A 24389-nucleotide genomic window follows, 5' to 3' on the forward strand; every position below is an offset into this window, starting at 1 on the left:
CTTGGGTCTGATGTAACCAAGATTTAAGTTTTTGGCCTTAAGTCATGTCAGGAAACCAGGCAATGCCCATCACCTGCCCAATACCATCCCTACAGTGATTATGGTGGGGGCAGCATCATGTCTGGGGGAAACCAGGCACTGCCCATCACCAGCCCAATACCATCCCTACAGTGATCATGGTGGGGGCAGCATCATGTCTGGAGGAAACCAGGTACTGCCCATCACCTGCCCAATACCATCCCTACAGTGATCATGGTGGGGACAGCATCATGTCTGGAGGAAACCAGGTACTGCCCATCACCTGCCCAATACCATCCCTACAGTGATCATGGTGGGGACAGCATCATGTCTGGAGGAAACCAGGTACTGCCCATCACCTGCCCAATACCATCCCTACAGTGATCATGGTGGGGACAGCATCATGTCTGGAGGAAACCAGGTACTGCCCATCACCTGCCCAATACCATCCCTACAGTGATCATGGTGGGGGCAGCATCATGTCTGGAGGAAACCAGGCACTGCCCATCCCCTGCCCAATACCATCCCTACAGAGATCATGGTGGGGGCAGCATCATGTCTGGAGGAAACCAGGCACTGCCCATCACCTGCCCAATACCATCCCTACAGTGATCATTGTGGGGGCAGCATCATGTCTGGAGGAAACCAGGCACTGCCCATCACCTGCCCAATACCATCCCTACAGTGATCATGGTGGGGGCAGCATCATGTCTGGGGGAAATCAGGCACTGCCCATCACCTGCCCAATACCATCCCTACAGTGATCATGGTGGGGGCAGCATCATGTCTGGAGGAAACCAGGCACTGCCCATCACCTGCCCAATACCATCCCTACAGTGATCATGGTGGGGGCAGCATCATGTCTGGGGGAAACCAGGCACTGCCCATCACCTGCCCAATACCATCCCTACAGTGATCATGGTTGGGGCAGCATCATGTCTGGAGGAGACCAGGCACTTCCCATCACCTGCCCAATACCATCCCTACAGTGATCATGGTGGGGGCAGCATCATGTCTGGAGGAAATCAGGTACTGCCCATCACCTGCCCAATACCATCCCTACAGTGATCATGGTGGGGGCAGCATCATGTCTGGGGGAAACCAGGCACTGCCCCTCACTTGCACAATACCATCCTGGTGCAAGCCAGATGTTTAAATGGTTTGAAGGATTTCTTAAACCAGTCTCCACAGCCACCAGACGATGACCAAACACATACGATGATCTGAGCCTCAAAAGAATAATAAAGCACACAGAGCCACAATGAGCCCATAAAAGGACCAACCTCTAACTCGCTGCCAGATACTGGAGTCTGAAGACCATTGTCTGCTGCCGACTTACATCAATCACAATTAGTATTCATAGCAAGTCATCTACAAAACCCTCATTGTCAACAAATGACCTTCCAGCTTCTGTCAAGTGCAACGATTGAAAGGTCATCCAGAACATAGGAAGAAATTATCCGTCCTTCAGAAGTCACCGCCGCTACTAAACCGAGAGCAAAGAAGAACATAGTCTTTCCTTCTATTCTTCAACATCTGTAACTAGATCCACTGGATATTTACACTTTCATTACATACTGAATATATATGTGCGACTTGCATGAACCCACTGACACCAAAGAAACTGAACAATATTCTGTACGTAAGTAGATGACCACAATATTTCACCATTCGGGAAATAGGCAACGCTACTTTCCCTAGCCACTGGGGGACCCTCTTGGGACGAGATAGGAGTGGCTGTATTCATAACCAACCAGCAGAAAAAAGAAAACTTGTGAAGTTACACTGACACATAACAGTAAAAAAAGAAAAACTAATAAAACAAAACACGATCCAATATCTAGTTGGTCCCACTCGTTCCACCGAAACAGCACATCCATTGAGGCATAGATTCCATATAACTTCTTAGAGGGGTAACTCCAATGGCCAGCGTGGAACTATATGTTGCAAACGCAGTCTTCGTGCTGTGGGGGTGGGTGTCGGCCACGCCCCCTTGTGACACAACGGCCACGCCCCCTCAATGCAAGTCTATGGGAGGGGGAGTGGTCACGCCCCCTCCCATAGACTTGCATTGGGGGCTTGGCCGTGATGTCACAAGGGGGTGTGACCAACCCCGCGCTGCGTGAAAACAGCGTTCGGAACATTAAGTTCCATGCTGGCCAAAGTGTCCTTTGAGCCTGTATATTCTCCTTTACTGCTGTCATACTGGAGTATTTTATAAAGGATTTATTTGTATTGTTTCTATACACTCAATGGCATCCATAGCCCCCCAACCCCCAAAAACTACAACCCACCATTAACCCCATTGCTACAATACTCCCATTTCTTAGCCACAATGTTCCTTTATAGTCAGCAACAACATCCCTCTGTATCACTGTCTTTTACTGCAGTAAATTATTCCGGTTCAGTGAGAATCACAGCAGACGCTTTACGGCAGGATCATGGGAAGGATTGTAAAGAAGTTGGGGAGGTGCTAGGAAAGAGCCAGATCGGTCTGCCGCTCGCATCTTAAAGTCGTCATCATGGCGGACTGGGCAAGACGGAGAAGATGAGGAAAGTGAACGACTCCGATCAGAGACGTCACCTGTAGTCAAAGGACTTAAAGGGGTACTCCGCCCCTAGACATCTTATCCCCCTACTCAAAGGAAAGGGGATAAGATGTCTGATCGTTAAGGGCCTGCCCCTAGAGACCCCCGCGATCTCTCTGCTGCACCCTGAGTTTGTTTAGAGCATTGGGTGCAGCGCCGGAGGCTCGTTATGTCACGGCGATGCCCCCCTCAATGTAAGTCTATGGGAGGGGGCGTGTCACGCCTCCTCCTATAGACAGACTTAGAGGGGGCGTGGCCGTGATGTTAAGAGCCTCTGCCCCACATCGCCAGTCACCCGGCACAGAGCGAAGTTCGCTCCGTGCGCCAGATGTCTGGGGCTCACACAAGCGGGACCCCCGCCGCAATCAGACATCTTATCCCCTATCCAAAGTATAGGGGATAAGATGTTTAGGGGCAGAGTACCCCTTTACATTTTTATTCTGCATCTGATCGGTATTTTATTCGTTTCTCAAGTGTACATTGTATCTGACCATTGTAGAATCACCGTATTCTGTCTCCCTTTGGTAGTTCTATTCACTTAAATTACGGAAATAATTTAGTATAGTGGTGTATATCCAGTCACTGTCTGGTGGTGTTACTGTACAGTATTATTTAGTGACAGTATTGTGGTGTTATCCAGTCCATGTGTAGAAGCATTTTTTTTTTGTAACAATATGGTGAGGCTATCCAGTCACTGTATAGTAGCATTTTTGTGTAATCATATGGTGTTACTGTCACTGTATGATATTATTTAGTAACAAATGTCACTGTAATGCAGTATTGTGGTGTTATTTAGTTACTGTAGGGCAGTATTTTCTAACATTATGTTGGTGTTATCTGTTCACTGTATAGTGGTATGATCCAGTCACTGTAGGGAAGCATTATTAGGTGACATGGTGGCGTAATCCAGTTACTTTATGGTAGTATTATTTAGTAACATGGTGGTGTTATCCTTCCCTGTATGGTAGTATTATTTAGTAACATGGTGTTATTCAGTCACTGTATGGTAGTATTATTTTAGTAACATGGTGGTGTTATCCCGTCACTGTATGGTAGTATTTAGTAACATGGTATTTTCCAGTCACTGTATGGTAGTATTATTTTAGTAACATGGTGGTGTTATCCAGTCACTGTATGGTAGTATTTAGTAACATGGTGTTTTCCAGTCACTGTATGGCAGTATTATTTTAGTAACATGGTGTTTTCCAGTCACTGTATGGCAGTATTATTTTAGTAACATGGTGTTTTCCAGTCACTGTATGGCAGTATTATTTTAGTAACATGGCGGTGTTATCCAGTCACTGTATGGCAGTATTATTTTAGTAACATGGTGTTTTCCAGTCACTGTATGGCAGTATTATTTTAGTAACATGGCGGTGTTATCCAGTCACTGCATGGCAGTATTATTTTAGTAACATGGTGTTTTCCAGTCACTGTATGGCAGTATTATTTTAGTAACATGGTGTTTTCCAGTCACTGCATGGCAGTATTATTTTAGTAACATGGCGTTTTCCAGTCACTGTATGGCAGTATTATTTTAGTAACATGGCGTTTTCTAGTCACTGTATTACAGTATTATTTTAGTAACATGGTGTTTTCCAGTCACTGTATGGCAGTATTATTTTAGTAACATGGCGGTGTTATCCAGTCACTGTATGGCAGTATTATTTTAGTAACATAGTGTTTTCCAGTCACTGTATGGCAGTATTATTTTAGTAACATGGCATTTTCCAGTCACTGTATGGCAGTATTATTTTAGTAACATGGTGTTTTCCAGTCACTGTATGGCAGTATTATTTTAGTAACATGGTAATGTTATCCAATTGCTGCTATGGCGTTACAACTGATGATACATTAGGTTATGGTAAAACTTCACCTCTGTTAACATTAACCAATAATTATGATAGAAGACAAATGGGTCAATGGTGACACCTGCACCATACAGGCTTAAAGTAGTACTCCGCTGCTCAGCGTTTGGAACAAACTGTTCCGAACACTGGAGCCGGGAGCTCGTGACATCATAAGCCCCGCCCCTCATGATGTCACGCCCCACCCCCTCAATGAAAGTCTATGGGAGGGGGCGTGACAGCGTCACGCCCCCTCGCATAGACTTGCATTGAGGGGTGGGGCGTGACATCTTGAGGGGACGGGGCTATGATGTCACAAGCACCCGGCACCAGCGTTCGGAACAGTTTCTTCCAAATGCTGAGCATTGGAGTACTACTTTAACTTCTGCTCTTCCTGCACATGACCCGGCCACCAGCTCATCAAGTCTTATCTTATACCACTTTTGGTAGGTACTAACCACTATATATTGGGAACTTCCCCACAAGACCAGACGTTCTGGAGACACTCCGACTCATTGTCTCGGCATCACAATTTGGCCCTTGACAGAGTTGCTCACATCCTTGCACATTTTCCCTGGTTGCCCAATAAATCCCACCCCTTGACAGGCGCAGTTATCGCCCCATAATTCATGTTATTCACTTCACTTATCAATAGTTTCAATGTAATGGCTGATCGGTGTAGAGTTAAAGGCGTACTCCGCTGCTCCAGAGTTCGGAACATTTTGTTCCGAACGCTTGGAGCGGGTGGCCGTGATGTCAAACCACACCCCCTCCCATAGACTTGCATTGACGGAGAGTGGGTGTGATGTCACAGCCACGCCCCTCGTGACGTCACACCCACACAAGTCAATGGGAGGGGGTGTGGTATGACACTAAACGAACGCTGCCGTGCTGGACAGAGATCACGGTGTCCCAGTGCCGGAACCCCTTGATCAGAAATCTTATCCCTTATCCTTTAGATAGGAGATAAGATGTCTAGGAGCGGAGTACCCCTTTAACGGTGACTTCTTTTTTGTGGATCCACTTCAACCGCAATCGAGTAAAGCGTTTTTGATGCCCATGTGCATTACGAAGCCACGACAGCCGTCTACAGACCGACATGCTTTCTGGATTGGCATACATTCCCAGTCATGTTCTAAGGCTCCTAGTTGGAGAGAAACCCTGACTTTACCGGAGAGCCATCTGGAAAGTTTGGCTGCATCTCGCGTCCCGGTAATACATATACCAATCTCACATCAGACCTGGAACAAGGTGGTAAAATCCAATGAATTGTCAACATCCTAAAGCAAATCTCCCGAAATGGAGGACTTGGGCGGAACCTACCTGAAATGGGAATCCCTCCTAGGCCTGTGTTGTGTTGAGAGGGGTGACTCAAGTCCATGAAATTACTGTTGGATGTCGGGTTTGCTGTGTGGTTCAAGTGCATGATGTTATTGCGTGGAAATGCCATCCACGGATACCGTGCTGCCTGGCCCGGGAAACTGAACGAGTTATAAACCGCTCTGTGTTGAAAGGGTGGGAACCGCTGCGGCAAGACGGGAAAGGTGCTAGAGATAGAGTTGGCATTGCCGACTGTGGTGGGGTGGAGGAAGCCAGAGCCTGGCCCTTTGGCAGTAGTGTGAAGAGAAGGGTTCTGAAGAGACGTGGGGGACAATGCCGGCTGGTCTTGGACAGAAAGTTCTTTCTCGATCAAGTCTGCTAAGGCTTTGCGGGTGATATCAAAGGGATCAAAACCTAGGTCGTCCTCTTGCTGTTTAGAAGAGCCAAAGCCAAATGCCGCTTGCCAGTCCGTAGACGAGGAGACCGGGATTGTTTCTGCACAAAGACATGAAAACAAGTGTAAATTTTACCTTATAAAAGGAAATACAATGTAGCAGAAATCTGACCAAATACAAACAAAGAGCAATACAAACAATATAACACCACCACAAAAACATGGGAGACCCGGTGTGGTCACCTCTAGCAGTGAAGTATGCAAACTATGCTCAGAACGGCTTAAAAACTATAGACACATTTAACAAACTTTTTTTTTTTTTGTTTTTACAAAAATTATACAATTTTCTAAACAGTCTTCATTAAAAAATTTTAAAAATTGTCTACCATTATTTCGCTGCAAAGTCTGTGCAACTCCTTTACCTAGCTGGCTGTATTGAAGCTTCCGACGCAGAACAGACAGAACACTGCTCCAAGCTGTATAATTGCAAAATTGCCTACTAAATGCTAAATTACAGGAGTAGTCTCATGAAAAAAAAAAAACTTATCCCCTATCCTGCGGATAGGGGATAAGTTTTTTTTCCACGAGACTACTCCTTTAAGTAACTTTCTAAACATTCTTCATGAAACAATCCCTACCATTTTACTGCTGTGAAGTCTGTTTAACTCCTTTACCTAGCTGGCTGTCCTGATGCTTCTGAAATAGATCAGACTGCACACTACACCCAGCTGTTTAGAAAGTTGCCTTTTCTAACTAACTAAAAGCAAAATTGCTGCAAAATGGAAAGAGACAGATCTCTCGAATCTTAAAGGGATACTAGGGAGGAAAACATTTTATTATTATTATTATTATTATTATTATTTTTTTTTTTTAATTAACTGTTGCCAGAAAGTTAAAACAGATTTGTAAATTACTTCTATTTAAAAATCTTATTCCTTCCAGCACTTATCAGCTGCTGTAAGATCCACAGTTCTTTTCTTTTTGAATTTCCTTTCTGTCTGAGCACAGTGCTCTCTGCTGACACCTCTGTTCATGTCAAGAACTGTCCAGAGCAGGATAGGTTTGCTATGGGGGATTTGCTTGAACCCTGGAAACTTCCTAAAACAGTCAGGCAGAAAGGAAATTCAAACAGAAAAGAACTTCTGTAGCATACAGCAGCTGATAAGTACTGGATGGGTTAAGATTTTTAAATAGAAGTAATTTACAAATCTGTTTACCTTTTTAGGACCAGTTAAAAAAAAAAAAATTTGATTTAACATAATGCATTATATTTGCAATATGGAGCGCACTATAGCTTTGACTTCTAATAACCTTTAGCGTTTCCTTTATTTATGGTCAAAACGGTTAGCATTTAAACCCCTTGAAAGCTAAGCAATATTGCTATATTTTTAGCAAATAAATCAGGTGTGCACCCAGCCTCATATTATGTTGAGACAGTCTTGTTTTCTTTTTCTGTTATGTTTTTATGTCGATAATCCCTTTTTCTTTTTTCCTTATGTAAAATTCCCCCCCAAAAAAAATAAAAGCCTAATTTTGCATTTTGGATGCAAATTATCAAATATACAGCAGGGAGTAATGTGCAGTTTAATCTATGTCAGAAGCATCAGGTTAGCCAGCTAATTAAAGGAGTTGCACAGACTTTGCAGCAACAAAATGGTAAGAAAGTTGCTTAGGTTTGCATTTCGTAGGCACAAAATTTCTAACATTTGCTGCTGCAAAGTTTATGCAACTCCTTTACCTAGCTGGCTGTCCTGATGCTTCTGACAAATGAGATAGCCTGCTCCCAGCTATATAGTTGTTAAAAAAATTGCCTAATTTAGTATTTAATAAGGAAAAAAAAAACAAAAAAAAAACATTAGACAATACACTGTTTACAGCTGTATAATACAATCTGTGTCAAGTATCAGGGCAGCCAGCTAGGTGAAGACGTTAGAGACTTTGCCGCAGTAAAATGGTAGGAAATTTTCAAATTGTCACTGTCAGTTTTAAAAACTTTTGACATGTCCTAGCGACATGTCAAAAGTGTTGATAGGCAGGGGTCTGACTGTTCAGTTTACCCCCACCCACCCACCGAAAACAAGCCGGGAGAAGTTTAAGCTCAGTCTCTCCCAGCTCCATGTCACATGATCGAGACAAGCTTGCCATGTAAGTCTATAAGCATGTCTTGATCATGTGACACAGAACTGGGAGAGGAGAGCACGGCAGCGCATACTCCTCCCGGCTCAGATTCCTGATCGCTGGGGGTCTGAACAGTCAGATACCTGCAGATCAAAACTTCACACAGCAGGGGCAAAAATTCAGTTATCAGGGAGGGCAGATCACACTGTTGCATCAGTCTCTACCAAGGCTTAAAGGGGTATTCCACCCCTAGACATTTTATCCCCTATCCAAAGAATAGGGGATAACATGTCAGATCGCCGCGGTGCCGCTGCTGGGGACCCCCGGGATCCCAGCTGCGGCACCGCGCTATCATTACAGCACAGAGCGAGTTCGCTCTGCACGTAATGATGGGCGGTACAGGGGCCGGAGCAGCGTTACGTCACGGCTCCACCCCTCGTGATGTCACGGCCCGCCCCTTTCAATACAAGTCTATGGGAGGGGGCGTGGCGGTCATCACGCCCCCTCCCATAGACTTGCATTAAGGGGACGGGCCGTGATGTCACGAGGGGCGGCGTCATGACGTCACGCTGCTCCGTCCCCTGTATTGCCCGTCATTACGTGCAGAGCGAACTCTCGCTCTGTGCTGTAATGATAGCGCGGTGCCGCAGCGGGGATCCCGGGGGGACCGCGGCAATCTGACATCTTATCCCCTATCCTTTGGATAGGGGATAAAATGTCTAGGGGCGGAAAACACCTTTAAGGGTAGAATACCACACAGCACATACAAAATGTATTTTACTCTGCAAGAAACAGGCTGGGTAGTGGGAAATACGCTGCGCATTTTGCTATGAGCAGGCATCCAGGTCTTCCCTGCTGCAGCCCTGTGTGTGCAGTAATGTTTGGAAGCAGGTCAACCACGCCATCATGACTGTGATGCGCAGGCCCACGTCCAAACCTTACTGCACACACAGGGCTGCAACAGGGAAGCCCTGTGTATCTGCTCATAGCAAAATACGCAGTAGATTTCTCGCACCAGGGAATACACTGCGTATGCGCTGTGTGTGACCCCAACCTTTATAGTGGAAAAGGTTAACAAGACATAACCGGTACCTGATGTGAAGAGACTTTGAGGTTCTGGAGCTGTGGGCCATTCACTGGATGTCTGTGGGGAACTGGGAAACGTAGGGAGACCACTGGGGATGGGGTTGGGGTGCCTGAAGTTATCCGAGAACAGAGACTGTGATTCTGTCATGGCGTCCTCGAAAGGAGACCTTGCGCTGTGATTGGCTGAACTGATGGGGACAGTAGGGTTGGGTTTTGATAAACCCGGTGGAGGTGACGGTGTGTCGCTTGGTAATATCTGTGGAAAAATAAAAACATAAAAGCCAAATCAGATCAGTTTCACCATATATGGCACCAACATACTTTATAGCCATGTACAAAGGTCTTTAACCCCTTAAGGACTTAGCCCTTTTTCACCTTAAGGACTCGGCCGTTTTTTGCAATTCTGACCACTATCACTTTAAACATTAATAACTCTGGAATGCTTTTACTTATTCTGATTCCGAGATTGTTTTTTCGTGACATATTCTACTTTAACATAGTGGTAACATTTTATGGTAACTTGCATCCTTACTTGGTGAAAAATCCCCAAATTTGATGTAAAAAAATGAAAATTTTGCATTTTTCTAACTTTGAAGTTCTCTGCTTGTAAGGAAAATGGATATTCAAAATAAAAAAAAATTTTATTCACATATACAATATGTCTACTTTATGTTTGCATCATAAAATTTATGTGTTTTTACTTTTGGAAGACACCAGAGGGCTTCAAAGTTCAGCAGCAATTTTCTAATTTTTCACAAAATTTTCAAACTCTCTTTTTCAGGGACCAGTTCAGTTTTGAAGTAAATTTGAAGGGCCTTCATATTAGAAATACCCCATAAATGACCCCATTATAAAAACTGCACCCCCCAAAGTATTCAAAATGACATTCAGTAAGTATTTTAACCCTTTAGGTGTTTCACAGGAATAGCAGCAAAGTGGAGGAGAAAATTCAAAATCTTCATTTTTTACATTCGCATGTTCTCGTAGACCCAATTTTTGAATTTTTGCAAGGGGTAAAAAGGAGAAAATTTTTACTTGTATTTGAAACCCAATTTCTCTCGAGTAAGCACATACCTCATATGTCTATGTAAAGTGTTAGGCGGGCGCAGTAGAGGGCTCAGAAGGGAAGGAGCGACAAATGGTTTTTGGGGGGCATGTCACCTTTAGGAAGCCCCTATGGTGCCAGGACAGCAAAAAAACACACATGGCATACCATTTTGGAAACTAGACCCCTCAGGGAACATAACAAGGGGTAAAGTGAACCTTTATACCCCACAGGTGATTCACGACTTTTGCATATGTAAAAAAAAAAAATTTTTTTTTAACCTAATTTCCCAAAAATTTTACATTTTTAAAAAGGGTAAACGCAGAAAATACCCCCCAAAATTTGTAACACAATTTCTCTCGAGTACGGCGATACCCCATATGTGACCCTTAACTGTTGCCCTGAAATACGACAGGGCTCCAAAGTGAGAGCGCCATGCGCATTTGAGGCCTAAATTAGGGACTTGCATAGGGGTGGACATAGGGGTATTCTACGCCAGTGATTCCCAAACAGGGTGCCTCCAGCTGTTGTAAAACTTCCAGCATGCCTGGACAGTCAGTGGCTGTCTGGCAATACTGGGAGTAGTTGTTTTGCAACAGCTGGAGGCTCCGTTTTGGAAACAGTGGCGTACCAGACGTTTTTCATTTTTATTGGGGAGGGGAGGGGGGTTGTATAGGGGTATGTGTATATGTAGTGTTTTTTTACTTTTTATTTTATTGTGTGTTAGTGTAGTGTAGTGTTTTTAGGGTACAGTCGCACGGACGGGGGGTTCACAGTAGTTTCTCGCTGGCAGTTTGAGCTGCGGCAGAAAATTTGCCGCAGCTCAAACTTGCAGCCAGATACTTACTGTAAACCTCCGCCCATGTGAGTGTACTCTGTACATTCACATTGGGGGGGGGGGGGGGGGGGAGAAACATCCAGCTGTTGCAAAACTACAACTCCCAGCATGTAGGATCTATCAGTGCATGCTAGGAGTTGTAGTTTTGCAACAGCTGGAGGCACTCTGGTTGTGAAACACCGAGTTTGGTAACAAACTCAGTGTTTTGCAACCAATGTGCCTTCAGCTGTTGCAAAACTACAACTCCCAGCATGAACTGATAGACCGTACATGCTGGGAGTTGTATTTATGCAACAGCTGGAGGCATACTACTTTGGCTGGGGATGCTGGGGATTGTAGTTATGCAACAGCTGGAGACAAACTGGTTTGCTACTTAACTCAGTGTTTCACAACCAGTGTGCCTTCAGCTGTTGCAAAACTACAACTCTAAGCAGTCACCGACAGCATACGGGCATGCTGGGAGTTGTAGTTACGCAACCAGCAGATGCACCACTACAACTCCCAGCATGCACTTTATATGTTTGTGCAAGCTGGGAGTTGTAGTTAGACAACAGCTGAAGGTACACTTTTCCATAGAAAAAATGCGCCTCCAGCTGTTGCAAAACTATAAGTCCCAGCATGCCCATAAAGGAATGCTGGGAGTTGTGGTGGTCTGCCTCCTGCTGTTGCATAACTACACCTCCCAGCATGCCCTTTTTCATGCTGGGAGCTGTTGCTAAGCAACAGCAGGAGGCTGTCACTCACCACCTACTGCTGCTCCCGCACACATGTCGCCGCCGCCGCTCCTGGGGCCCCGATCCCAACATTGACGCCGGGGATCGGGGTCCCCAGCTCCCGGGGTCTTTTTCCCACACCCGCTCACCTGCTCCGGAAGAGGGGCGGAGCGGGTTGCGGGAGTGACACCCGCAGCAGGTGCCCTGATTGGTCGGACGGTAAACCGGCTGACGAATCAGGGCGATCGTGAGGTGGCACCAGTGCTACCTCACCCCTGCTGGTAATGGCTATTCGGGGCCGTCAGAGACGGCCCCGAACAGCCTGTAATTCCGGGTCACCAGGTCACTGGAGACCCGATTGACCCGGAATCGGCCGCAGATCGCTGGACTGAATTGTCCAGCGATCTGCGCCCATCGCTGACATGGGGGGGTCATAATGACCCCCCTGGGCGATATGCCGCGATGCCTGCTGAACGATTTCAGCAGGCGTCGGGCACCGGCTCCCCTCCGGCTAGCGGCGGGGGGCCGGGAATGGACAGGACGTACTCAAACGTCCCGAGTCCTTAAGGGGTTAAAGGGGTACGCCGGTGGAAAACATTTATTTATTTTTTAAATGAACTGGTGCTAGAAAGTTAAACAGATTTGTAAATGACTTCTATTAAAAAATCTTTACCCTTCCAGTACTTATTAGCAGCTGTATGCTACAGAGGAAATTTTTTTCTTTTTTAATTTCTTTTTTGTGATGTTCACAGTGCTCTCTGCTGACACCTCTGTCCGTGTCAGGAACTGTCCAGAGCAACATAGGTTTGCAATGGGGATTTTCTCCTGCTCTGGACAGTTCCTGATACGGGCATCAGGTGTCAGCAGAGAGCACTGTGGACAAGAAAAAAAGAAATTCAAAAAGAAAAGAATTTCCTCTGTAGCATACAGCTGCTAAAAAGTACTGGAAGGGTAAAGATGTTTTAATAGAAGTCATTTACAAATCTGTTTAACTTTCTGGCACCAGTTGACAAGAAAAAAAAAAAATGTTTTCACTGGAGTACCCCTTTAAGACGCCGGACGTAGATGTACGTCCTGGTGAGCTGGTACTTAACGCAACAGGACGTACATTTACATCCTATGCATAACTGCAAGCATCGGAGCGATGCTCTGGTCATGCGCGGCAGGTCCCGGCTGCTGATAGCAGCCAGGGATAATGGCGGACGTCCGCCATTAACCCCTCAGATGCAGTGATCAATACAGATCATGGAATCTGCAGCATCGTGGTCACTAAAATGGATGAACGGATCGTCCGCAGCGCTGCCGCAGCGATCCAATCATCCAGTACGGCAGACGGAGGTCCCCTCACCTGCCTCCGCTGCCTTCCACGGGTCTTCTGCTCTGGTCTGCGATCAAGCAGAGCAGAAGATGAGCGATAATACTGATCAGTGCTATGTCCTATACATAGCACTGAACAGTATTAGCAATCGAGTGATTGCTATAAATAGTCCCCTATGGGTACTATTAAAGTGTAAAAGTAAAAAAATAAAAATAAATATAAAAAAAAGGGAAAAAAAAACCTCCCCCCAATAAAAACCTAAATTTTCCTGTTTTCCCTATTTCACCCCCAAAAAGTGTGAAAAAAAATAAATTTATATACATATTTGGTATTGCCATGTGCAGAAATATCCGAACTATTAACCTAAAATGTTAATGATACCGTACGGTGAGTGGTGTAAACGTAAAAATAAATAAAAATTTTAAAAAAAAGTCCAAAATAGCTGCTTTTCTTTTTAATAACATTTTATTCCCCCCAAAAATAAAAATTTATTAAAAGTTTTATATACGCAAATATGGTAAAAATAAAAAGTACAGATCACGGCGCAAAAAATTAGCCCTCATACTGCCGCTTATACGAAAAAATGTTATAGGTCTTCAAAATAGGGGGATTTTAAACTAATTTGGTTAAAAAGTTTGGGATTTATTTTTTAAGCTCAACAGTAATAGAAAAATATGTTATCATGGGTATCATTTTAATCGTATTGACCCAAAGAATAAAGAACACGTCATTTTTACCGTAAATTATACGGCGCGAAAACAAAACCTTCCAAAATTTGCTAAAATGCGGTTTTCTTTTTTTAATTTCACCACACAAATAGTATTTTTTTTGGTTGCACCATACATTTTATGGTAAAGTGAGTGATGACATCACAACGGACAATTGGTTGCGCAAAAAAACAAGCCCTCGTATGGGTCTGTGGATGAAAATATAAAAGAGCTATGATCTTTTGAAGACGAGGAGGAAAAAAAACGAAAAACGTAAAAATAAAAATAGTTCTTAAAGGGGTATTCCAGTAAAAAAAAATTTTATATATCAACTGGTTCCAGAAAGTTAAACAGATTTGTAAATTACTTCTATTAAAAAATTTTAATCCATTCAGTACTTATGAGCTTCTGAAGTTAAGGTTGTTCTTTTCTGTCTCAGTAATCTCTGATGACATGTGTCTCGGGAACTGCCCAGTTTAGAAGAGGTTTGCTATGGGGATTTGCTTCTAAACTGGGCGTTTCCCGAGACAGGTGTCATTAGAGAGCACTTAGACAGAAAAGAACAACCTAAACTTCAGAAGCTCATAAGTACTGAGAGGATTAAGATTTTTTAATAGAAGTAGTTTACAAATCTGTTTAACTTTCTGGAGCCAGTTGATTGATTATATATATATATATATATATATATATATATATATATATATATATATATATATATATAAAGTTTTTTTCTGGATAACCCCTTTAAGGGGGTGAAGCTCACAATTAACAATACCCATTCCCCAACCTGTGGCTCTCCAGCTGCTGCAAAACTACAACTCCCATCATGCCTTGACAGCCGAAGGCTGTCAAGGCATGATGGGAGTTGTAGTTTTGCAGCAGCTGGAGAGTTTTTGGTCTCACTAGGTGCCGCCCATATAAAATCAGAGGCATAATACGGGGGTCACAAACTTTTACATGCGCCGTATTATAGCTCTATGTGCATGAGCCCTCACCAGTATTTTACCGCCACTCACCTGTTGTAAGTTATCGCCGTTCCCTATACTCAATGACTCTGATGATTTGTCGACAGAACTGGAAAAAACAAAACAAAAACAAGACATGGTTATAATTTACAATCCAATATGGCGGTCGATTACTCCTGTGCTGACAGCTGGGATGGGTAGACTTCATCCTGTTAAGATATAATACATATATATAGCGCAGAAGACAAGGTATATAGGCAATTACTCCTGGGGAGTAAAATAGCAATAAAACATTGTTACAATGATTCTTACACATAAATCGCAATGTATGAACATATGTACAGGAAATGTATACTAAAAAGGCTACAAAATCTACATAAGATATTAAAAGGGGTACTACGGAAAAAAAAAAAAAAAATTAAATCAACTCCCTACCAGTCTGTTTATTTTTATTTTTTTTTTAAATAGATTTCAGACTCATGCTGGAGTCCTAAATCTCAGACTGCAGCCGGGACACAGACAAGCTCAGCACTGCTCCCTGCCAGGGAGCAGTGCTGTGCTTGTCTGTGTCCCGGCTGCAGTCTGAGATTTAGGATCCTGCATGAGTCTGAAATCTATAAAAAAATAAAAATAAAAAAAGGACTGGTAGGGAGACCCCTAGTGGTCATTTTTTCAAAGTGGAAAATGAAATAGAAAGAAGAATATTTTTTAATAACATGCTATTGGAAAGTTATTCCGCATACATTAATCTATAATATATCAAACTTTTTTTGATGAAAGGTACCCTTTAAAAAGATCTTTACCCTTCCAGTACTTATTAGCAGCTGGATGCTACAGAGGAAATTCTTTTCTTTTTGAATTTCTTTTTTGTCTTGTCTACAGTGCTCTCTGCTGACATCTGATGCCTGTATCAGGAACTGTCCAGAGCAGGAGAAAATCCCCATAGCAAACTTATGCTACTCTGGACAGTTCCTGACATGGACAGAGGTGTCAGCAGAGAGCACAGTGGTCAAGACAAAAAATAAATGAAAAAAATAAATAAATAAAAAAAGAATTTCCTCTGTAGCATACAGCTGCTAATAAGTACTGGAAGGAAAGATTTTTTAATAGAAGTAATTTACAAATGTGTTTAACTTTCTGGCATCAGTTCATTAAAAAAAAAAAAAGTACCCCTTTAAGTTGTTACAATGTGACTTTTTTTTTTTATTAAAGTGTTTCCTTCCCCATTCACATCCAAAGCTCATGCCAGATGTTTGATGCTTTCCTATTCCCGATGAATTGTGGGATGTCAGGTGACCAGTTCAAGCACAAATGGGTAGGTCATGTGACTGACAGCAGGGTGGCGCCAAACAGCCATGTGGTTTAAATATAAATACAATTATTATTAAAAAAAAAAAAAAATATATATATATATATATATATATATATATACACATATACACAAATAAAGTAAAAATTAAAAAAATATAACTAATAAAGGCATAATAAATAATTAATAAAAAATGTATACAAAAATAAAATACATTTGAAAGCGGCTTTGGAGATAAACGGAGAGGATGACACAATCATTGGAAAATTTAGAACAAATTCTGTAAAATGAGATTTAGAAAGTTTCACCGCTTTTTCATTTATTTTTTAGATTGATTTAAAATGTGAAACACTTTTCCCGTCTGCAGTCTTACAGTTCATATAATAAAGGGCTAAAAAAGGTCTTCAACTAAAGTCATTAAGAGGCGAAAGATTGTACACGCAAATATACAATGAAAAGATAAAAAATTTAACCTTTCCCAGGTTCACGTTACATCCTATATTAAATAAGCACTCCAGCTCTATCTGTATACTGCTGCTGCCATCTCTATGGGACCAGGCTATATTAGTTAAACATCTCCCCCTCCAGCTCTATCTGTATACTGCTGCTGCCATCTCTATGGGACCAGGCTATATTAGTTAAACATCTCCCCCTCCAGCTCTATCTGTATACTGCTGCTATCTCTAGAGAATCAGGATATATAGTAGTTATATGTTACATCCTATATTAAATAAGCACTCCAGCTCTATCTGTATACTGTTGCGGTAATCTCTATGGGATCAGGATATATATATATATATATATATATATGTATATATATATCTCAGTTAAACATCTCCCCTCCAGCTCTATCTGTATACTGCTGCTCTCTATGGGATCAGGGTATATTGTAGTTATAAACCTCCCTTCCAGCTCTATCTATATACTGCTGCTGCTATCTCTACAGGATCAGGATATATAGTAGGCAGCATTAGGAAATTATTTCAGTGATGGAATTGCAGTCAGTAAAGCTGACAACTCATGCCTGCTACATCAGCAAATACAGGTAAGCACAAGGTATACACAAGAACCTCTACATTATTCTCTAATAGACTATGCTGCTCTATTTATGCAAAAATAATAAAAATACAACACTCCAAGAAGTAGTAAAAAAAAATTAAAAAAAATGAATACACACATTATATATATATATATATATATATATATATATATATATATATATATATATATATATATACACACATACACACACACATACATACACACACACATACACACACACATACACACACACATACACACACACACACACACACACACATACACACACACACACACACACACACACACACGCAGTATATATGAGGGGGTAGGGATGGAAAAATTGTTCCAATAAATTCCTTTATTCCAGACATTCTGATAATCTGCCACTTTGAGGCCCCATATGTGACCTAAACATTCTTAAACACGACTACGACTCAAACATTCACACAGGTACATAGATAGAAATGATCAATGGTGAGAAAAGAAGAAGTGTAAAGTATGTTAGATTAGGCAGGACGGGTTGTAATAGTCCCCGTCCCCTCTGGCTGTGTAGGGGCGTCGCAGTGAGACTGTCACAGAGTGTAGGGCGAGACGTTAGCTTGGTCTATAGCAGTGTTTCCCAACCAGTGTGCCTCCAGCTGTTGAAAAACTACAACTCCCAGCATGCCCGGACAGTCAACGACTGGGAGTTGTTTTCCAACAGCTGGAGGCACCCTGCTTGGGAAACATTGGTCTAAGAGAATGACGTACAAGACTGAAATGATGGGCATGCACCGATACTACTGGTTCATGGCACCTTGTCAATTACTCTACTGGGTTAATCGCGACTAAGTAAAGCTCTGAAAAGAATCAAGAAAGTAGCGCATCCTGCCGATCAGCTGACTAAATATTCAGTAGAGCCCGTGTCCCCTTTCATTACTTACTAAGAACAACGCCATCCATTCTGTAGTGGTCGTTTCTGGTATTACAGCTCATTTTCATTCATTTGAATTGGAACCGAGAGCTGTAATAGGAAGTGGAGATCTCCGGCTTTAATCCGAATAAAAAATTCAAGCCTTGTAAGATCCAGAAAAAAAAAAATGTAAAAAAAAAATAAAAAAATAAACTTACGCAAACCTACATGTTAAAAGCCAAATGAAACCAACACATTTCTAATTGTTACAGTTCTTAATACCACAAGAACTACAATAGTTCAAAGCATGTCAGTTTTGTTTGTTTTTTAACATTTAGGTGTGTGTGCATATAAAGATTTTTAAGCTTTATTAGATCCAGTTAAAAATCTTCATACACAGACACATTATAACCAAAACGAACACATTTTGAACTATTACAATTCTTACTCATGCCAAAAAACTGCAATAGTTTGAAACTTGTTGGGTTTACTTGGTTTTTAGCATGTATGTTTGTGTAAGATTTTTAAGCTTTATTAGATCAAGTTACACAAATACATGTTAAAAATTATTATTATTTTGAACTATTACAGTTAAATCATGAGTAAGAACTGTAATAGTCTGAAATGTGTCAGTTTCACTCAGTTTTTAACGTGTGTGTAGGAAGATTTTAACTGGATCTAATAAAGCTTAAAAAAAAGTAAAAATAAATCTTCAAGTGCAAACCTACATGTTAAGAACGAAATAAAACTGATGCGTTTAGAACTATTGCAGTTCTTATGGTATGAGTAAGAACTGTAATAGTTCAAAACATGTCGGTTTAATTTCGCTCTTAACATGTAGGTTTGTGTATAAAGATTTTTAAGCTTTATTGGATCCAGTTAAAAATCTTCATACACCAACATACGTTAAAAACGAAACATACTCATTTTAAAGGGGTATTCTGACGGAAAATATCTTATCTCCTATCCAATGTTTAGGGGAAAAGATGTCTAATTGCGGGGGTCCCGCCGCTTGGGACTCCTGCAATCTCGCACCCCAGTCATCCAGTGCACAGAGCGAACTACACTCTGTGCCTGATGACTGGCGACTACACCTGCAACACCTACTCCATTCATGTCTATGGGAGGAGATGTGACAGCTACGTACTAGCCGTCACGCCCCTCCCAATACACAGGAATGGAGGGGGTGTGGCGTAACGTCACGAACACACAAGCGCCAAGTTTCCGTGTTCCGGACACCACCGATGCCGGCCCAGAGATCGCAGGGGCCCCCAGCGACGGAAGCTCCGTGATCAGACATCTTATACTTTGGATAGGGAATAAGATGCTTTTCGGCAGAGTAGCCCTTTAACTATTACAGTTCTTAAATGGGCACTGTCATTAAAACTAATTTTTGCTATTGCACTCCTTATGGTAAATAAAAAAAGATTTCTAATATACTTTGGTTAAAAAAAAAATTAAGTTTTCTGTTTTATTTGTGCTTAAAAAAGCTCAAGAGCACATTCTCCCCCATCTTATACACTTAGGACTGAAGCCCAAACAGAAAGTGCAGCCTGGAGTGCTGAGCGGGGTGTGTCCAACAGCATATGGCAGTTAAGTGTGAGAGGAGCTATGATTGGATGAGGCTGGACCCCCCCCCCCCCCTCAGCACTCCAGGCTGCATTTCCTGTGTTTGGACCTCGGTCCTACGTCTGTGTATGAGATGGGGGAAAATGTGCTCTTGAGCTTTTTTTGGTTAGCACAGATTTAAAAAAAAAAAAAAAAAAATGAAGTTTTCTATGTTTTAACAAAGCATATTGGAAATATTTTTTTTATTTACCATAAGGAGTGCAATAGAAAAAAATAATTTTAATGAGAGTTACCCTTTAAAGCATAAGAACTGTACTAGTTATTCGGTTTTTAACGTGTTTGCGTAAATGTTAAGAACCAAATAAAACTCAGTTTAGAACTTGAGCAGTTCTTATGGCATGAGTAAGAACTGCAATAGTTCGAAACACGTTGGTTTCATTCCACTTTTAACATGTATGTTAGTGTATGAAGATTTTTAAGTTTGTTTAAGCTTTTTCAGGTCAACGTGTATGAAGATTTTTAACTGGATCGAACATAAAGATCTTAATACGCAAACCAAATAAAACTGATGTGTTTAGAACTAACACATGAATAAGAAATTTAATAGTTCGAAACACGTCTGTTTCATTTGGGTTTTAACATGTAGGTTTGTGTATGAAGATTTTTAAGCTATATCAGATGCAGTTAAAATCTTTTTACACAAACATGCTAAAAACCGAATTACTCTCTGCCCTATTCTGAACTATTACAGTTCTCGTGGTACGAATAAGAACTGATACTTCGAAACATGTCAGTTTAGTTTGGCTTTTAAGATGTAGGTTTGCGTATGAAGATTTTTAATTGGATCTAATAAAGCCAAAAATTATTGTATGGATTGAAGCTGGAGACCTCTACTTTTTGCTGCTACTATCCACCAGGAACCGGCCGGACTGCAGTCCCACATGCTCCTTCACCAAAACTTCACCCCCAGGGCAGATGGATAATAGGTTTATGCTGGTAAACTGACTTCCGCTTTGAGAGAGGTGTAATACCAGACATGACCACTTCCAAATATGTGGCGCCGTGCCTGGTAAACAATGAAGGGGATGTGGACCCTCCTCATCTGATATCCTGTGTATAGCTCTGTTATACTACTGGAAACCACTTTAGTCAATGTATAACGCGAAAATACTCTGCCACTTTGAAATGTACTTTGTGCTTCAGTTCCTCACGAAATTTCAAGATATCTGCTTGCTGTCAGCACAAGGGTTAACATCCAGTAGATGTTCTTTATTGCAAGGTTTTCAGCCTTGGGATGTAAACGATTATCCTATTCACCGACAGCAAGCATAGATGTTGAAAAGGAGGAGAAACTTTACAGTGCATATAATCCAATGAACCCAATGTTATTAACTTCATAGGTAAGATCTCTGCTTGCTGTCAGTGAATAAAGACACTGGGACCCCACCTATGTCTAACTATATGTGTAGGGCTTGTTACAGTGCATCAGCGCCTACACACAAGTGAACAATGTTGGAATGGGTTTATCAATCTTTGGATGTTAAAAACTAATCCATTCACTGACAGCAAAGATTTTAAAAGCATGAAGGCCTGTTACACAAATTATATAGGAAAAAAAATGTATTATGCAAAAAAAAAAAAAATAAATATGTATATATATTTGAAAAATTTTTTTTTTAGATATATTCTTGTAATTTAAGATAAGTAGATTTTATATGCTTCGTGTAAAATCTCTTTCTCGGAGGATCCATTGGGGGACATAGAGACCGTGGGGTATATCTTGCTGACACTAGGCATAAAAAAAAGAAAGTCGGCCCCTCCTGGCAGGATATACCGCGCCTACTGACTGAGTTAATGAGTTTTGTCCCAAAGCAGTAGGAGAGGACCGACAGAGAAAGAAACAAGCAGGTATCTGAGGAAACCAGACAAAAAGAACCGAACACTGGGAAAAATACCCAAAACAGAATCAGACAGAAGACTAAGCCACTGCCGTCTGCAACACACCTTGCGACCCAAACCGGCGTCCGCGGATGCAAAAGCGTGCACTTTGTAGAACTTAGTGAAAGTAAGACCAGGTGGCCGCCTTGCAAGGCCAAAGCCCTATGGCGTAGCACCCAAGAGACCCCAACTGGAATGACCAGTGACCCGAAAAGGTGGGACCTTCCCTTTACGACGGTATGATTCCGAGATGGCAGAACGGATCCACCGCGAGATGGTTGACTTGGAGGCCGGAGGACCCTTGCGATGACCCTCCGGAATAACAAAGAAGGCGTCGCCCTGCCAGAAAGAGGAGGTGACGGAAGGATAGATCCGGACAGCTCGAACCACATCCAGACAATGGAGGGAATACTCCTTTGAGTTGGATGGAGCCGGACAAAATGAAGGGAGAACGATTTCCTCGCTCATGTGAAAAGAGGTGAGCCTCCTCAGGGGACCAGCGACCCTGGACAGTTATGTCCCGAAACACCTCCCCAACCCAGGAGACTCGCATCGGTCGTGACGACCTGCCAGTGGAGGGGAAGAAATGACCACCCCTGGAAGAAGGAGGGGAGAGTGGAGCCACCACAGAAGAGACCGACGAACGGAGGGGGGCAGAAGAATCCGGCGAGTGGATGGTGACTTGGTCCACCAGGCCAAGATGGCCAGCTGAAGAGGGCAATAGCGGAACTGGGTGAAAAGGACTGCCTCCATGGCCGCCACCATCCAGCCCAGCACCTCTATGCAGAAGCGAATCGGAACAAGAGGGGCACCGTAGGTGACTGCCCCCCTTCTGCAGGGAGCGCCGCTTGTCCAACGGCAGCCGCCATGTCGAAAAGGAGACCCAGAAAGACGAGGGAGAAAGATTGGGCTTTTCCTGGTTGATCACCCAACCGAAGGCGGACAATGTCTGTAGTCCAATGAAGATTCTCTAAGTTGTGGGACCGGAACAGAGCTTTGATCAAAAGATCGTCCAGGTAAGGGAGGACCGAGATCCCCCGGGCCAGAAGGATGGCAATCACCGCCGCCATGATCTTGGTGAACATCCTGGGAGCCGTTGCTAGGCCAAAAGGAAGACCCACTAACTGGAAATGACCCGCAGGGGCAGCAAAGCAGAGGAAACGCTGATGGGCGGGGAAAATGGGGATGTGCAGATAGGCATCCGGGATATCCACTGAGGAAAGAAACTACCCCTGATCCATGGACGCTACCACGGAGGGAATCCATGCGAAGATGGCTGTTGAGTAGCTTGAGGTCCAGAATGGGGTGGGCAGATCCCCCTTTCTTGGGGATGACAGAGATTCGAGTAGAACCCAGAAAAACTGGCAATCACTCCTTGAGCGGGGAGGGTACTTAAAGCGACCCCTTAAAGACAAAAGAAGGGGAACGAGGAGGGCGGGATCAGAAGAAACTCTCCCGGGGAAAGGAAGCAAATTCCATCCGGTAACCATCAGATATGACGTCCCGGACACGGGCATCCTGAACTTGCGCCAGTCAAATGTCCCTGAAAAGAGACAGCCAGCCACCCGAGAAGAGGACACGGGTGGGGGCATCCCTTCAGGAGGAGGGAGGCTTACCGGACTTTGCTGCGAAACCACCAGAACGGTTGCCAGGCTTCCAGGAAGGACACGCCTTGAAAGAAGGGACTTTCCGAAAGTGGGAGGGCGCCTGCTTGGGAGGGCGACCCGAAGCAAAGGACCGAAAGGGCCAAAAGGAAGCAGTCTTCCGACGGTGATCAGAGCGGCAAGGTTTGTTCTGCGGTACTTTTACCTCCAGTAGCTTTGGAAAAAATGTCATTTAGGCGTTTCCCAAAGAGCCGAGTACCAGAGAAATGCAATACTCTGTTAGAGATTTCTTTGAAGCAGTATCTGCATCCCACCCCTTCGGCCACATGGAGCGACGAATCGCAACCTGAGTTACCTGAGGCAAAGGCCGTACATCGGGCTGACTCCAAAGCCGCCGAACAGAGAAAGCCCCCGGCCTGAGAGAATTAACGAGCGAGGTCTGCCAAGTCCTCCTGAGGAGTGCCTGAAAGGATGCCCTGCCATAGCTGAGAAGCCCAAACCTAAACTGCCTTGGACACCCAAGCGGAAGCAAAGGACAAACCTGCCGCTTCAAAGGCAAATTTCACCAAGTTCTCGATCTTCATCAAGATCCTTAAAGAATGCTGCGTCTGCCAGAGGCAGGGTAGTAGATTTGGACAGACGAGAAACTGGAGGATCTACTGCAGGTGGCGCTGTGCACTTGGAAACCATATCTGGAGGAAAGGGAAATGAAGCTTGAATCTCCTTGGTTCCCTGGAAACGTTTGTCCGGATGGGACATACTCATCCTAATCCCGCCATACTCACCTAAGATGTCTTCAGCCAGCTATGGTCACCTGCATCATGTCAGGCTGAGAAAACAGGACGAGCAGGGAAGGTAGGGGAACCCAGACCAAAGGTACCACTACAGGCACTAGCAGGAAGGGGTTAACTGTGCATACTAGGGATGCACCGATATATCGGCGGCCGATACATATCGGCCGAAAATAGCTGTTTTGGGGAAATGCCGAAACAACAAAAAATTTGCCGATAATGACCCACCTCCCCTGCCCGCCCACAGCACAAGTTACAAACACTGCCAGTGCCAGAGGCGTAGCG

General features: G+C 43.3%; 1 protein-coding gene across 1 annotated transcript in view; it reads right to left on the reverse strand.

The window, feature by feature from the left end:
- CNOT4 (CCR4-NOT transcription complex subunit 4) overlaps window positions 1–24389 on the reverse strand; it is a gene marked incomplete in the record, with an annotated part of 85536 nt that overhangs the window by 6455 nt on the left and 54692 nt on the right. The window contains 3 exon segments of the mRNA XM_056517718.1: window positions 5777–6268; window positions 9378–9627; window positions 15009–15066. Coding sequence (XP_056373693.1) covers window positions 5777–6268; window positions 9378–9627; window positions 15009–15066 — 800 coding nt within the window.

This window comes from Hyla sarda, chromosome 4 (genome assembly GCF_029499605.1).
Source record: "Hyla sarda isolate aHylSar1 chromosome 4, aHylSar1.hap1, whole genome shotgun sequence".
NCBI classification, from domain to species: domain Eukaryota; kingdom Metazoa; phylum Chordata; class Amphibia; order Anura; family Hylidae; genus Hyla; species Hyla sarda.